A 17,213-nucleotide genomic window follows, 5' to 3' on the forward strand; every position below is an offset into this window, starting at 1 on the left:
ATCTTGTTGGAGCAGCAACAGGAATGACAGCTAAACAGAAATGTGAAACGACAGGGTCATTGTCAGAGTGCCTTTCACACCAAGGGGGCGCTAAAAACGAATGACTCCTCAGACAACTGTTGAAAGTAAGCCAAAGAGAAAAGACTGTTCCTGACTGGGGTTAAGAGGTTCAGACTTAAGTCAACTGAACACTGGAGACTTCTATGTTGGAATTATTATTAGCTAAAACCTAAAGATTTGTTTTAATTCTATTTGTACTCTGGCATCACAGTAGGATTTGACAGTGCTGATGTTTGTTTTTTATTTTTATCCTGTGACTATGACTATGGCACAGTCTGGATAACGTGAATTACCCTTTACTCTTATATGATTTTACAGCAATTGTGGCTGTGAGAAAAACTAGTCAGGTGACTTTGAATCGACAGCTAAACCCTTGTGTCACGTGAGGGCATCGCAGGAAGCAGGCAGGACCCAAGAGCAGTACTGGTGCAGGTCGTTTTATTAACAAAGTCCAAATTAACAAAACAGGAAGAACTACCAGGCATGGAATTCTCTTTGTAACACGGAATACTAGGAAACACAAAATACTAATGAAACACAAAACAGGAAACTCACCTACTGCTACAGCCTGACAGAACGAACTGAACAATGATCCAAAACAATCACAATGTCCAACAAGGACAGAGTAAGGGAGACGGGTGTATATACACAGGAAGCACCAGGTGACACAAGTGAAGCTAATTACCAACAGGTGAGTGTGAACAGTCAGGAAACAGACAGACATGACACCTTGATTAAAACAGATTGTCATTTGACATGATTCTGTTCCCTTTGGCATCAAGACCTTTGGTCCATGGTGCAATAAAAGGCTCTGGGTCCTTAATGGTTTTTAAGGTCTGTAAGGATTTAAAGATCTAAGGCCTTATGTAACATAGAAGAACTTTAAACTACTAACAACGTGTTGATGAACGCTGCAGCTGCTGTGATTCCATCACAACATAATGAAAGCCTTGTGGGTTTCTGCAGTTGTTGGTTTGACATTTTGTGAGAAATCATAAATCTTCCTTTTTGTTCGGTGTCTGAAGTACTGGTATTGGACAGTACCAGCATAGTACATATCTTACAAAACACGTAAATACCTTAATGACACGTCACCAAATCTTGTTGTCATGCATTATTTAAACACGATTGCTCTGCATTAGGAACAGCAGCTGCTCTGTCATTCTGACTCTACGGCTATTTAAAGGTTTAAAAAGGAGGACAGAGGTCAGCGTCCCAGCTAGGGTTTCCCTCTCCAGGCAAAAACACCCATCTGAAGAATGTTAGGGTCGAGGCAAAAGGTGATTTGTCTGTGGTTTTTAGTGGCATTTTTTAACCCTGGAGTCTTTAGGGGCCGAGGTTCTTCCAATATCTCCTCTGCTTAACCTCTGGGGGTCGTGTGTGGCCATGCAGCCATCTGACATGGTGCTGTGGGCGGGTCACACACTGGCTGGATAATCACTGAGGCACCCCAGAGAGACAGGACTAACAGTCATACCTGCAGGCTATTAACCAGATTATTATTAGAGTGTCAAACTGTTGACATTTTTGAATCTGATTAATCCCAGAATAGCTGTGAATTAATCACATTTAATCATAATTAATTATGGCCCAGATTTATTACCATTAATCCTCATTAACAAAACACCTTTTTTTATTTAAGTTGCTGGAAGTAAAAGACAGATAACAGCAGGCAGATTTCTCACCTGTTTTTACTTGTGACTAATGTAAATGATGAAATTAATAATAAGGAAAGATGTGAAGGAAATGATTAATATTGTGTTTGTGCTGTGGTAGTTTTCCTGGTTGGCAGCACCGACAGTTTGAAGCAGCAGAATATGTTCAACGTTGTTGGATCTGGTTTGTCGTTGACCTGTTTTTTTTTTTATTCCCAGTGAATGCAGCTCTGACCCAGTGTCTTGTGGGAGAAAAGATGACTCTGTATAACGTTGCTGCACGGTCGACAGGTTTATGAGCATTCTGTGTTCGGTTCCTGTTTTTCTGGCATCCTTCTTGGCCCGACTGGGTCTTTGTGCTGCGTACAGAGATCCATTCATATTTATTTCTGTCACGACATCTGTGACATAATCTCATGATTACTTTACATCAATTCCTTGTGTACGATGCAGTGGATACACACCAGCATCCTCTGTAATCAGAACACATGATCACCAACTTGGGAAACATTGGAATGTTGTGAAAGAAAGGAGCAGCAGAGAGAGAGAGAGAAAACTGACGAGGGGAGAATAATTGGTTTTTGCAGGGCTAAAATAAGGATGTTAATTTTTTTGGGTGCGTTCGTGTGTGTGTGTGCATAATCTTGTCGGAGCAGCACACCTGCAGCATAGATGGAGGAGAACATTAGAAAGATGAGCACTGTCAGTTCTGCTTGATGTGAACAAAGTGCAGAGAAAACAAAAAGCAAAAATGAAAGAAAATCAGAGGGAAGATAGAGTCGTGAACAAACATTCAATTGTTTTCTCTTGTTGAAATTTGGAAAATTAATCATCTCATATTATTGGATTTTATTCAGAAAACTGTTTTTAATTCATTGATCATCTGCTAGAGAGCTGCCAAAGAAAATAATGGACATAAAAAAATAAAATAAAATAAAGTGACAAACAATAACTTTCTTTTTACTTTAAGTTTGCATTTTCCATGTTAAATTAACAGACATTATGAACTAATGAGTCCAATATTATAGCCATGTCCACAGTCTGTTGTTGATGTGACTTTCTTCACACCATTATCTGGTGTGGTATTTACAAAATGACTTTGTCTTTTGCGTGTGTTTCTCAGCTTTTACAGCCACATAACACTTGGTTAAAAAAAAGAAAAAAAAAAATTAGTCCATTATGTCACCTTTGCAATCAGCAGAACACGCCATTACAGCATTTCATCATGGAAATACTGCAGCGTTGAGTCGGTGTTCACAAATACATTTACTCAAATCACTGGCCTCATTGGATGTTTGTGCTCGGAGCTGTGTGTGTGTGTGAACAGCGGTGAGGAGGATGTGTGTGCAGGTGAACAGCTTGCGAGGGCTCACAGTTCCGCAGGCCAGTCTCGCGCATCACTTGACAGCCATAGCCCATGAGGGCCTACGCACAAATGGACATGTTAAGCAAATGAGTGAACAAGGAGTGTGCAGCTGGGCGGGTGAACACGGCTGCAGTGGCTCCGTTTAGACTGAGGCTCTGAGACCTCTAACACCAAATAAAATTCACCAAGAGCCTGACGGACACGTCAACATGTCAAGTCATTAACACAAGAGGAAAATCTCAACAATGGAACAGAATTCCACATAGAACTGCTGCTAGAAAAAAATCCATAAGTGGCGTTAGAGTTAGAAGAAGACAGAAACATTACGTTGTTTTGTTGGCAACTAGCTTTAAAAAAAGTGTGACTTGAACAGATATAATTTTATTTAAACTGACAAATAAGAAAAAAGAGACAGAAATGCTAGAAGTGTTTGTTGTTTTTCCTGCTTATTTATCTGGGTTTTTTTTTTAAATATGGTAGAAATGAATGTAAAGACTCATTAATGGAAGAGAAACTGTCAGGACAAGGACAGGAGCCTTTGAGTAAAACCTCTGCCGTGTGTTCTGTTAGAGAAGACTGGACTGTAAACTCTTCAGGTAGATATTTAAATATATTTATTTATTTATATATATATTTGAGTTCTCTCTACTGACGTCTGTGTCCTTTCATTCCTTACTGTTTGTGACCCACACCTTCCTGCCTGCCTGAACACATCAGGCATCACTCTTGGCCCAGTGTCTCCTGCTGTCTCCGTCTGCCTCCCTCTCTCTGAAACAGCTCTCACTAGTTCAGCATGTCTCCCACCATCTCTCTCTTTCTCTCTCTATGTTTTTTTTTCCTCTCTGGCTCATAAAATCCAAAGTCTTTTATCTGAAAGCAGTCCATTCCTGAATATGATCTGGAGCTTATCTTTTACAATGGATGCCGCAGAATCACACGGATCAGTGAACGTATCATTTATTATTGGGTTTGCATGTGGAGATGCTTGAAAATCTGCCGATAATCTGAGGAAATCTTTCCCTGAAATAAACCTCTGTGTGTTGAGGCGAAGTGTTACAGCCAGAGATATAATCAGGTCAGTCTTTTCTGTAGAAAATAAAGACAGAGATGCAGCAGCATCCCTGTAAAATTCCAGCACGCCTCTGTAAGAGCAGGAAAGTTTTGGAGTCTCTGATTCATCGTATCATATGGCCTCCCCCATGCCTTTCACCCCGACTATACTCTCCCCTGCAGACCCCCCATGCCTTGCCCTCCCCGCACCTTTATGGCTCACAAAGACCTTCATACAGATACCCCCACCTTTTTTACCCTTCCCCCAGTGGAAATTTCCAGGCTTCTTAGGGACTTTGGGGCTTTAAATATCAGGGAGGTTGAGGGGCGGTAGGTTACCACACTATCTGAACACATCTTTGAGAACTGATGCTGCTTTGGCATCACCTCCCCAACCATGGAATATTACTTCAAGGTAAGGAGGAGATAAAACCCACCTGCTGTGTTTTACCTGTCCTCAGATTGTCCTGCCTGATGATTGACAGATTCACGGCAAAAACCCAGTGAATTTAAGCTAAAAGTGTAGTTTATCATAAATGTCAGCTGCACCAAATATCCTTTATTTTTTCACAGAATAATGGCATGTATTTTGAAACATTATGAGCCTGATGCTGAGTCACTGTTCAAGTGTCTTGAATGGATTTCACTACAGGTCAGGTGTCAGAACTAATCTCAGACGCCTCTTCAGTGACTGCGCTCAGATTGCACTCACTCCAAGACAAGACACTTATGTGGACGACGTGCTGCTGCAGAGAGGCTGAAATGGGCCTGTGCCTTAGACAGAGCCAAGAGCACATGGGTAGTTGATGGAAGTGGAAGAAAAGAAATCTCAGCTAAGTCCTGATGTGTTTCAAGAATCAAATCAAATATACTGTAGGGCTGTGAAACCATGAAAACATTTCATCTGCAGCAGTTGAAGCTGTTCTCACCAGTGGACAAATAGTGGCAGAGAAAACCCGTTCAACAGGCGAAGATGACGTCTGCTGGTCGATAGCTGGAGTTAATTACTTATCGACTGAGTGGTCGCAGCCGTTACTCACTTTTCTATTAGTTCCTTGTTAAATATTGTCTCTGCATTTTCATCCTGAAATATGGACGCCACTACCCTCCACACGCCTAACTGAACAGAGGTGTAATCTGCCAACTGCCAGTAGTGGAACTAGTACACATGAGCTCCAGTGAAAGGGAAGAAATATCACAGTTTGACCTGAAGATGCCTGGCATAATAGTTTAACCTTTCGGTGACCCGCCCCACCATTATGGACGACAATCAATCCTGCTTTAAACCCTGCAAATTTCCTCGTCTTATCTTTATCTTTATCCTATGCCACACTTCTTCCAACAGGGGTCAACTCACCCCTCATCCCCTCCGCATCTCCTCCCCCTCACTCCCCCATCTATTAGTTTCAATTATTCAGCCGTGGACAGGGATTTATTCAGTCCTTTCGGTATGTAGCCCTCGTGCTAACAGGTTGAGAAGCCACGCTGTCCTCTGTCTTTAGGCCCATTACTCTCACCTCGCAGCCTCCTCATAAAGGGAGCTTTGAGTTGCCTGTTTTTTGGGGGGATCCGGTTGGCTTTATGTGCCATAATAGCCCAGGGGATTGACGCGCCGCAGACGGACATGTTTACTAAACTCTGTGTAGGTGGAGTGAGGGAGATTACGTGAATTACGCCACTGTGAATAACACTGTGAGGCAGGATTATTTCCTGGGGTGAATGTCCTGCATGGCATTTCCTTTGTTTTCACAGGAAAGTGGGAAAACATGTTTACACCTCAAGTTGGCGCTAGTTGACCACTCCTGTTTTGCAGTGTGTTTGATTGTTCCATTTCATTGTAGTTGGAATTAGCATCTGAGCGTAGACTTCCAACAGCAGCTACGGCATGTTAGTGTCTAACACAGGTAAAGGAACTGAACAGCGCAGTGATGCGGATCTCTACCTTGTACTCGTGCCTGTACTCTCATCATCATCATGCATTTCCTTCGGCTCAAAAGATGAACAAGTCCAGTCCATAGAATAAATAAAATAAATGTAACCAGCACCAGGCAAAATATTGAAACGTCCAAAAGTTGACGGATCTCTACCTTGTACTTGTGTCTGTACTCGTGTGTGTGTGTGTGTGTTTGTTTGTTTTCATTTGTGAGTCAACATTGACTGTATGAAAGTGAGAAGTTCTTGCTTCACTCCAGTGAAGACAGTATCAATTACAGACATGGATGCAGCTGTCAGGAGAGGTCTTTTGAACTGTGTATGCTGCCGACTGTCAAGTGTGTGTGTGTGTGTTTGGGTTTGTGAGAAAGGTAGATGAGCAAAAGTCAACAGGAAACATTCTGTTCTCTTAAAGTCAAACTAAAAATCTCTGATTCTCTTCTTCTCAACACAGAAACCTGTTAAAGCTGTGATTTGACAGTGAACTTCATCTAGCGCAGCCTGGAGGCCACATCTTTGCTCTTGATTACACAGTTAGATGTTAGATGTTACCATGGTAGTCAACAACTTTAGTTCAACACTCAATATAAAAAGACGCCGTCGAGTTCCAGGTATTTTACATGTTTAAATTTGCTCCCATCTGAATAAATGTTTGAGATTTGCCCTGTGTCACAGCTTTGACTCAAAGCACAGCCGGTTGTTCGCCTGTTGTCAGCTAGCGTCTCCATCAGAGCAGACAGAAAGTGCAGCTGTAGTTTTCGAAGTACTGTGAATTCTGTCTTCACACCGACTTCACCCATTTTGCCCTGCCTTATTGTCCACTGCAGACCTTGCCAAAGCGACACATTTGAGGACAGATCTTTTTGGACACTTGATGTTGTAAAGAAAAATCAATATTTTCACTCACTTCCTTTTTTAGGACTGACTGAGCAAAGAAAAGAGTTGATGACTTGTTTGTGTGTTTTGTTGAAGGCTTTTTGAGTTTATGATTAGTCATTGATTTAACTCTGCTGTTGCTGCTGCTGCTGACAAGAGCACTTTGTGGTGTTTGTGGAGGAAGTAGCAGCTGGTCCAAAAGATAGGAGACACTTACAGACCAATCAGGAAAATACAGACTGTTCTATAGAGTAATTATCACTTTTTGTGATCCTGTCATCATGAGGTCCTCCAGAGACACATGAGTGGACAGAGTCTGACTTTGGTAGAATTCCAGTATATAAAACACATTTTACCCTGTGTTTTATATACTGGAATTCTACCAAAGTAAGCAGAAATTTGCAATAAAAAATATTTATATGAAAATATAAACATTTACTTTATTTATTACATTCTTATATGAAAATATACACATTTACTTTATTTATTACATTACATTATGAATAGCAAGTAGAATCCTGCTCTCAGAATTAGCAATTAAGCATTAAAGCGCCACATAGTGGTCATAATATTACTGTGAATGATCAGATGTAGAGGCGTCAGCAGCAAAGAGACACATGTTTGAGCTCAGTCAGTGCTCTCGCCTGAAAGAGACCTCAAAAAAGAGAGCAAAGTAACAAAGAAGATGTTGGAGGAGGTGAGGGGGTGAGGAGGTGGGGAGGTCTTATGTAAAGTCCAGATGGTCCCAGAGAAGCATGTGACAGAGGCTTTAAGGGATATGAAGAAACAAGTGAAAGACCTGAGGGTTCATGGTAGTCAACACTGGTCCACGATAAGATCGAGGAAAGGTGGAGAGATAGAGAGAAAGAACATAGACCTGATCAACGTCGACATATCACCTGCAAGGCTGCTGTTACATCTTCATGTCCTCCCAGACCAAATCCTTAATTATCTATCAATTTCTCTTGACTGGCGGCTCCATCTTTGACTTTAATTATTTTAGTTTGTTCAACATTTACTTTCAGAACAACCAACTTCTCAGGTTTTAACCTGTCCATCCTGGTCATTACCGATGAAGTTCTCAGCCCCTGCTCTGCTCAGAACATTCACATAATTTAAAACTCACTGGTAAAGAAGTAGATCAACAAGTACTAGGTGGGTTTTTTTCTCACCTTTGCACATGTCTGAGGTCTCAGTTTGATTCTCCACATCCTTGAATGTTCTTTAACCATAACAACAATAAAAACTTGACAATACTTTTGGCAGTTTTTTTAAATATAAATTCAAAGGTATTTCATGAGGCTGACTGTTAAATGCAGAGGAAACTAGCTGACGTTTACTGTAAAACACTGAGCTTTACCTTTGTCCTGCCTCTGTGTGTGTGTGACCAACACCTGATTACTGATAAGTCAGAAGTACAGGCTGTCCAAGTACTAACATGGAGAACACACACAGCTGTACACTGTCTGCTCGCCAAAACTTCTATCGCTTTCCAAAGTCAACTATTAGCGTGGATTCCACCTGCCGCGATGGCGGGCCCTGCTGGGGGGTTTGTGCTCAGACACTGCTGTGGCTGTGGGCTGTTCTTTTTTTTTTTCTTTCTTTCTTTCTTTCTTTTTTTTTTTTTGCAGAACACACTCGTGTTTGTTGTTCTCCTATTCGGTCACAGCTGCAGCCGCGGTCAACAATGCTGCAGAGACGCTCTGTGTTTTTACCCCATAACACAAGGGCACGGCCGGACTGGAGGACCAACTGCAGAGTTCTGAGAGGAAATGTTATAAAGGATATTGTCAAAGTACAAAACTTGTTTTTTTTAATTAACTTGTCTGAATGGATATTTTGGAAAATAACTTCAATAATCTCTGAGCAAATCACAAAGAACTGATTTAACTCAAAATTCTGTGTTGAACAATCATCATTTTCTGATGATACATATTTATTTCAGGGAAAATATGAAGGTTATATAAAATACTGAAAAAAACAAAATGACGTAGATATAACAATACACAAAAGTAAATGAACAAGTTTAAGCATAATTTCATATGTATTCAAAAGCAGAGATTTATAGGAGGTCATGAAAGAGAAAGTGAGAGAGAGAGAGAGAGACCATCTGATGCCAGCAGATGGAGTGATGGAGGGAAGAGGAAAGAGGAAAAGTTACGAATCAGGACGACGGGAGCCAACGCTCATGGGCTTCTCTTAAGGCATAGATTTCACTTTCCACTGCATCTGCTCCAGTGTTTCCACCTTATGCTTAGACTGTGGGGCAGTGCAGTGAGTATTTCTCATGGACTATGTGAGCCAGACCAAGGCCACATGAATAATTCAGCTCCACATGTTTTCTGTCGAGGTGAATTGTTGTTTTATTCCCCTTTATTAAAACGCACTCGATAAAAACACGACAGCTCACGAGATCAAAGTCTAACATCACGGCCTGGGGTGGAAAAGCAACGATGTCTCTACTCTCCCGGTGCAGTGACTTGACCTCCTTGATATCTCAGACACACACTAAAGTCACCCTCTCCTTCCCTCCCCTTCTTTGTGTCTTTGCTGTAGAATGGAGCGGTTCCAGGCGAACCAGTGAAGAGCGATGAAAACTCCCGGAGAGGAAATTGGGGAAACCAGATTGAGTTTGTCCTCACCAGTGTGGGCTACGCCGTGGGTCTGGGCAACGTCTGGAGGTTTCCCTACCTCTGTTACAGAAATGGAGGCGGTACGTAGGTCCACACAGAGCACAGAGTTTAAGAGTGTTACAGGTGATAAACTGTGACATCTAAAGACTAAAAAAAGGAACAGAAACTGGCCTCAGAAAGAGAGATAGACTAGTTATTTATTATTATTTTGAGCAAAAAAAATCCTGCAACTCACTGAAATCAATTTTATTTATCAATAATCAAGTTTATTTATCCGTTTGTTTAAATTTCTTTTCAGTTATCTCTCAGTAAATCCATTTACCTAAAGCTCTTTGTAAAAATAGTGAATCTAATTTAGAAGGAAAAACGTCTGTAATGTCGGTGTGTTATCAACATTATTGATAACGACACTATAGATATAATTTAAGCAACTCATGACGGTGGAAATTTGCCCTCTTGTGGAGTAGTGAGGTAACTTATAGCAAGGGTGGACTCAGACACAGACTGTTCAGGGATGAGGTAATAAATAAAGACGCCGTAAAATTTTAGGAAACCCTTGAATGCTGTAAATTAATATAAGAAATGGGATCAGAAATCCAATTTCAAATGGTTACAGGGAATATTAAATTAATGCTACAGTATTTTGACTTCCATAGATATGAGAGCCTTTAGGTCTAGAGTTTTTTTTTCTCATTTCTAACGCAATATCTTTTATCTCATATTAAAGGAATTGGCATGAAAATAACATCTTTTTGTTGAAGCAGTGGTTTTCAAAGTGGGTGCCAGTGGGCGCTAGATGGTTCTCAGAAAATTGGAGGACAGATAAATATATATATATATATATATAAAATGTTTTAAAACCCGTTTGTTCTGAATTGTACAACGCGTTATCGTGAAATTCTCAAGTTTCCGATGGTACCTGAACGCATTCCCTGTGATAGGTAGAAACTAGCATATCTCCTAAATTGTCTACACCTGGCGGTTGTTTACGAGCTGTTCCGCTTCGGAAGATGGCATTTGGTTAGTTAGCGCAAAGTTATTTTATTATTTTTTTACAGTAAATGGACCGAATGAGCAAACCACAACACTTTGTTCAAAGGTTTATAATTCAATGGGTAAATACAGTGCTGAAAACGTGTTTGGTAATATTTTTCCTATGCTTAACAAATATAACGAGGGCCCCCGGCTAGAAGCTAATGCTAATAACGGGGTCTAACCTCGGAAAGGTTTGGGAACCCCCTTTTTTAAAGTACAGTATTACTAGTACCCTTTGACTCCTTAGCCTTAGTCTCCTAGTGTTTTGTGGCCATAAACGTTCCGTTACCTTGACGTTTTAATAAAAATGTGGCCAAAACGTTATTTCTTGGGGACAACCACTGTATTAGAGCTGTATTAGCAGCTGCGTCACAGCATGCGTCACAGAGACGCCCCTTTATTTTGACTTCGCCCAAGAGCATTTTTGGTTTTGGTTTTTGTTTTTATGCCCTGAAAATTCTCTTAGAACGTGTAGAAACCCGAAGCGGAGTCAGTTCTCGCTGTTGTCTTTCCGCTGAAGTGTTGCCTTCACTTTGCATTCAAGGCCAAAGAACAGGATGAAAAGAGAGTTCACGCTCGGCTGCTGTCAGTCTGTTTTAGAGGCTTTCTGTCCTCAAGTCAACTGCATCCTACAAAGGGTCTGGGTGACACGTGATCCCCGGTGACTCCCCCCAAAGCTTTAACAGGACATGGCCATCTCAGTCAATAAGTCAGACTTTTGCTGGACATCCGCGTTCAGGTGCAGCAACTGTCATCCATTACAATAACTCTCTTTTTTTTCTGCTATGTTTTTAAGGTTTATGCCTCTAATTAGGTTTTTAAGGTACTTATATGCTTTCCTCTACAGACTTAATGACCTCTATTAATTAAGTTGTCTATAAAATACAGTTTTCACACAACAATCCATTTATTATGACAGCCAGTCAATGTATTTTTTATAATGAATCTCACTAGGGGATGGGAGTGAACATGAAAGAGTTGTTTAGGTGGTATTGATTATGGTATGCATTTAAAGAAGTGTTACTGAATCAAATGAATACAAGATAAATAGTTGTTACAGACAGTAGTTATATTAAATCAACAAATAATTATATCAGAGGATGATGTGCAAAAACCCATGTTTTACATTTTAAATGTTAAATGTTGTTAAAAAACATGCACAGAATTCTCATGATTTTTAGGAATGTGTTGTTTATTGTTATTTACTTAATGCCCTTTTCCACATTTATTGAACATTATCTCTATGCAGCCACAGAGGCATTAACAGATATGGAGCTGTGCTACAGTCAATAATCAAAGAAGTTATTTGTTTAGCCGAACTTTAGTTTTGTGGTGCGTTGGTTGAACCAAAACCGTTTAGCTTGTCGACCAAGATGTTTGAACCAAAACCGTTTAGCTTGTCCACCAAGATGTCAGCATTTGGTTAAGGCATTTGCTGAAATAAAGGGAAGTGTGACAATAATTTATTAAATATATTTAACAATGTACTGCATTTGAGGGTCCTCTGCTGTGAAAACAATTACAGATATTTTGAGATGGATTTTTCCTGGTTGTAATTGTGTGGCGCTTTGGCCCAGCGGCAATGTCTTGTCATTGGTGTGGAACCCCAGGGTTCACCTCCTGGGCAAAATCTAATCCTGGTTAGTGCGGTTGGTTCCTTCCAGTGGACTCACCACCCACAGGAAGGTTCAGGGGGGTTGGTACGGTGCAGGGTGATTTGGTTGGCAGTCATAGTGACTGCTTCCCCCCGCGACCTGGTAACGGATAAGTGGATGGAAATGGATTGATGATGGATGGTTGTAATCTTTAGATTTGGCTTTTCTGTCCTGATGTGGAGGAGATATTTAGGACTCCAGAGTTTGTCTAGGGAGTTGATCTGGGATTGTGGTTTTTATTACTCATTGCAGCTTTTTGTTTATTCACATCCTTTGGCAAAAAGACGGCATTTAACTGATGCAGGTTTATTCTTAATCCATGGTAAAGATGTGGCTGAACTTTATCCTTGTTTTTCACCTTCGGGGTAATATTTGTGCCGTGTCTGAAGTAACATCTGTAGATTTCCTCCGGCTCACTTTGCTTCCATATTACTGGTCTCTGTGCTCATTCAGTTGTAATTATTATCTTTGTCAGACAAGACAGGGGTGGGAGGAAGATGTCACTGCACATGTCTGCCAGGCTCACGTTTCCACGAAGACTGACAGGAACATTTTCCACCAAACACTGAAATTATGCAAATTTGGCCTGACAGTATAATTTCTTTCGTGTTTTTTTTTTTTCTTCACCAGGTGCTTGCATATTGTTGTTCATGTGCAGCAGAGTTTGACTCCTGTTTGTTTTGTTCTTCCAGGTGCCTTCATGTTTCCCTACTTCATCATGTTGGTCTTCTGTGGGATTCCTCTCTTCTTCCTGGAGCTGTCCTTTGGTCAGTTTGCCAGCCAGGGATGTTTGGGAGTCTGGAAGATTAGCCCTATGTTCAAAGGTAGCTTGGCTTGTTACAGAACTTAATATTGTTTTTGTTTAGTAAGTCTTAAATTGTGGCTGACATGTTTGGCACCCTCCTGTGGTGTAGCCAAATATTCCACAATACCATCAACATTGGCCGAAACATTTCAAGTAACGTCCATCATCGTTGTTTGTTTCCCTCTTCCTTCTTAGGTGTTGGTTATGGCATGATGGTGGTGTCCACCTACATTGGCATCTACTACAACGTGGTCATCTGTCTGGCCTTCTACTACTTCTTCATGTCCATGACCAACCTGTTGCCTTGGACCTATTGCAACAACCCCTGGAACACGCCGGACTGCAGCGGCGTGGTGAGCAGCGGGCACTACCTCAACAACAGCCTGGCGAACAGCACCAGTAGCCTGATGTCTGGGGTGTCGGAGGTGGTGAACCGCACCAAGAGGACCAGCCCCAGTGAAGAGTACTGGAAGTAAGTCCTGGTCCCAAAGAACGCACCACATTTACAACAGATGCAGTTCAATATAAAACACCAGATCTTTTTATTGAACTGCATTTGTTTTTATCATTTTTATCTGGCACGGTTTGTTCTCATTTTTATGTTTAAAAAAAAAATATATCAGGAATAGTTTTTCAGGAAAGGGCAAGTGTTTAGTGAATAAAAACTTTAAAAATATTTTTTTTAAAAATTACAAATGTCATTATATTCAGTATCATAGACCAATGCAGCATAGTGAATAAAAACTTTAAAAATATTTTTAAAAATTTTTACAAATGTCATTACATTCAGTATCATAGACCAAAGTTTCCTTTTGTAGTTTACATATTGGAGGGCAAAATGCTGCAAGAAAACGTTCTTAATTAATCTAATCTAATTAAAAAGTTTTTTACAATACGCAAATAAAATGATGAATTGTAATTGTCAAAAACAGCCTTTAAATTGATTGAACCTGGGGGGGGTTGATTTTTAGCATATATAGGCATCATTCATGTGATAGTACAGTTTCCAGACTTTCCCGCTGATGTAACTGACTTGTTTGGACTTGTGGTTTTCTTGTGGCTGTTGCAGATGAAACCCAGGTCAGAGCTGACCCGTTAGATAAGATGATGTCAAACATGGCCTGTGTTTGCAGAAGGCATGCAAATATTTGATCTAGACTTGAGTGAATGCGTAACAGATGTTGAGCAATGTGCATCCATGACCAGGAGGTTCCCCCGTATCACATCTTAAGTCATGGAAAACTGGGCCTCCCTGAGAGAAAGGTGCATTCAGCAAAAATATAACACTGGCTGAAGTGTTCTGATGGTGAAGAGGTGAAGAGTAGAGCAGATGCAGCTGTTTGTGTTGCTGTGGTCCATTTAGTTAACCAAGTATTTGAAATTAATAAAAGAAAAAGGCAAAAAAAAAAAAAGGAAAGTGCTAAAGTTGCACAAGCTCAGGCTCTTTTCCCCCCAGCGAGGTGACATTCCATGTCCCCATAGCCAGAGTGGTTGTCCAGGGATTGGGCCGTTGGGGTCTCCGCCCACAACCGCCACCCAAATCACAAGGCACCGGCCCCTTGTGGGCCTTCCTGCGGGCGGTGGGCCCACTGGAAAGCGGGCTCACGTCGCTTGTTCGGGCTGAGCCCGGCCGGGTCCCGCGAGCAAAGACCCGGCCACCAGGCGCTCGTTTGCAAGCCCCAACCCCGGGCCTGGCTCCAGGGTGGGGCCCCGGTGAGGTCAATCCGGGCGACTCTTTGATTTAATTATTTTCTTCATCAAGGGGGGTGTTTGAATCGCTATTTGTCTGATCCGGTCGCCTAGGACCTGTTTGCCTTGGGAGACCCTACCAGGGGCATTAAGCCCCCGACAACATAGCTCCTAGGTTCATTCGGATACTCAAACCCCTCCACCACGTTAAGGTTGCGATTCAAGGAGGGGAAACCTTAAACCTGTTACTTTAATTTGTTTACATATTTAATTTGTTTAATTTCACATATTTGACTTGATCTTTTCTGTGTGTTTTTTCGCATTTGTTTAACCCCTGATTATTTTCTTCCTTTCCCTCTCTGTGTCACAGACATTACGTACTGGACATCTCTGATGATATTGGAAACTTTGGGGAGGTCCGTCTTCCCATCCTGGGCTGCTTGGCCGTGGCCTGGTTGGTTGTTTTCCTCTGTCTCATCAGGGGAGTCAAGTCATCCGGAAAGGTCAGCTCTCACACACTTATTCACTCGTACGTTCACGCACTCGTTGCCATGTCTGACATAGACTCCTCTCCTCTGCAGGTGGTGTACTTCACGGCCACATTCCCTTATTTGGTCCTGACCATCCTGTTCATCCGTGGCATCACACTAGACGGTGCCATCAACGGCATCAAGTACTATCTGACTCCACAGTGGCACAAAGTTCTGGATGCAAAGGTACTGTCACGTACAAGGCAGAAGGTGACGTGGCTGAAATATTTTTCTCTGCATCTTTGTCTTAACGTCACCGGTGTTGGTCCTGCAGGTGTGGGGAGACGCTGCCTCACAGATCTTTTACTCTCTGGGCTGTGCCTGGGGTGGGCTCATTACTATGGCTTCCTACAACAAGTTCCACAACAACTGCTTCAGGTGGGTTATAAAGTACTCAATTTGAGTCATTAAACACATCCAGCAGGTCTGGTCACAGGGTTTATAAACAAGTATAAATTCCTATTATGTTTTAAAAGTTTAAGAATAGTTGATTTTTAGGTGCAGAAATGCGGTAGAATGCTCTGTATAGAATTGTTTTCTCTGTCGGTGTCTGTTGGGTTTAAGAGCTAAGAATATTTGTTTACAAAAATGGACATGAATTCACAAAGGAATGCCTGCATTTGACATTGAAAAAGAAGAATGAATTATGTTTAATACATTTTTACAGTGCTATATTTACTGTAGGTCTGGAGCAGGTATGGGCAAACTAAGGCCCGGGGGCCGGATGAGGGCCGTTTAGCTTTTTATTCCTGCCAAACTTTTCCAAAATATATAATTTATTTATATTATCATTATACTTCTGTCTTTTCCATGCAATACCCAAGTTTCCCCACTAGATGGCGAAGAAAATCCTAAATACTGGAAATTGGACTACTGTTGGTCAGACACAGAGAAGAAGTGTCATTTATCTTAGTTCACACAAATGCTCCATCTATCTGCTCCTCACCCGGCGCCCCGGTAGATTTTAGAACAGTTGTGGCCCGTGAGTCAAAAAGTTTGCCCACGCCTGGTGCAGAGCAAAGCCAAACTATAGAAGTCAACTCTCTGGACCAATAAATAAATTGAACACCACTGTAATACTGTAAAACCATACCAGGAGGCTTTCCTGTCGAACTGTTAGCGAAAGCATCATTTGACGCTGACTTAGTTTGTTTCATCTTTTACAAAGACAAAGGGCCTGGAGTTTTCTAGCGGTGAATTTTTCCAATGAGAGAAGGTTAAAAGAGCGATGGCAAAGGTGACAGGAAGGGACGAAAATAGATAGGAAGCCTCTTCAAGGCTGCAGGTCTGAAAGGAGATGAGAGAAAATGTGGGATGAGGTGAGATATGGTTCCATACTGGGAAGTTGTGAGATAAGTGTTTTTTTTTTCCAGATGTGTGTTAAGAGGCTGGTTTAATACTGAGAGAACAGAAGAAAAGTCAGGGAGAAGGTTAAGATTGTGTAAAGGGCAGAGCCAAGGAGATAAGGAGAGGAAACGTTGTCATTTACTCTCCTGAGCTCCTCCACACATCAGGCTGACAGAATGTGGATGTTGGAGGGGTCGCTGGTTTGAGGGATTGAAGATATAATTTGCTCGTCTGCCAGAAGCTTGAGGTTTGTGCTATCAGTGTGGACAGCTGTCTGACAGCACTAATCAGCTCAGCGGCTGCCACTCTGTAGTCCGTGGAGAAGCTCCTGAAAGACTGCCAGGTGCATGTGCACAGATCCTCAGGGACTGGGGGGTGTGAGGAGGTGAGAGAAGGGCACTGACGTTGAATTCAGCTAAGACAATTCCCTGTGATCAGTTTAACTAGAAATGTTAAAGAGGAAAACAAACAAGGGCTTTTTTTTTAGAAACAACTTCTTTTCCCCTCACATCTAGGGACAGTAGACAAGTGGAACTGTTTAAATGTAGTGTAGTGTGTATGTGAACTGATCAGGTCCAAG

The 17,213-nt window shown here is 41.5% G+C and overlaps 1 protein-coding gene and 1 long non-coding RNA gene across 5 annotated transcripts in view; both read left to right on the plus strand.

The window, feature by feature from the left end:
• Nucleotides 1–17,213, plus strand: part of slc6a9 (solute carrier family 6 member 9) — a 49,921-nt gene that overhangs the window by 22,201 nt on the left and 10,507 nt on the right. For all 4 annotated transcript variants that reach the window (XM_008334721.2, XM_025066164.1, XM_025066165.1 and 1 more), the window contains 6 exons: nucleotides 9,496–9,652; nucleotides 12,955–13,086; nucleotides 13,263–13,539; nucleotides 15,127–15,259; nucleotides 15,338–15,472; nucleotides 15,561–15,664. In XM_008334721.2, coding sequence (XP_008332943.1) covers nucleotides 9,496–9,652; nucleotides 12,955–13,086; nucleotides 13,263–13,539; nucleotides 15,127–15,259; nucleotides 15,338–15,472; nucleotides 15,561–15,664 — 938 coding nt within the window. The remainder of the gene's footprint in view (nucleotides 1–9,495; nucleotides 9,653–12,954; nucleotides 13,087–13,262; nucleotides 13,540–15,126; nucleotides 15,260–15,337; nucleotides 15,473–15,560; nucleotides 15,665–17,213) is intronic.
• LOC112488707 (uncharacterized) lies at nucleotides 13,548–14,227 on the plus strand. Its single transcript, XR_003053072.1, has 2 exons — nucleotides 13,548–13,800; nucleotides 13,873–14,227. It is a non-coding gene; the product is annotated as an uncharacterized LOC112488707 (long non-coding RNA).

This window comes from Cynoglossus semilaevis, chromosome 20, assembly GCF_000523025.1.
Source record: "Cynoglossus semilaevis isolate Cse_v1.0 chromosome 20, Cse_v1.0, whole genome shotgun sequence".
NCBI classification, from domain to species: Eukaryota; Metazoa; Chordata; class Actinopteri; order Pleuronectiformes; family Cynoglossidae; genus Cynoglossus; species Cynoglossus semilaevis.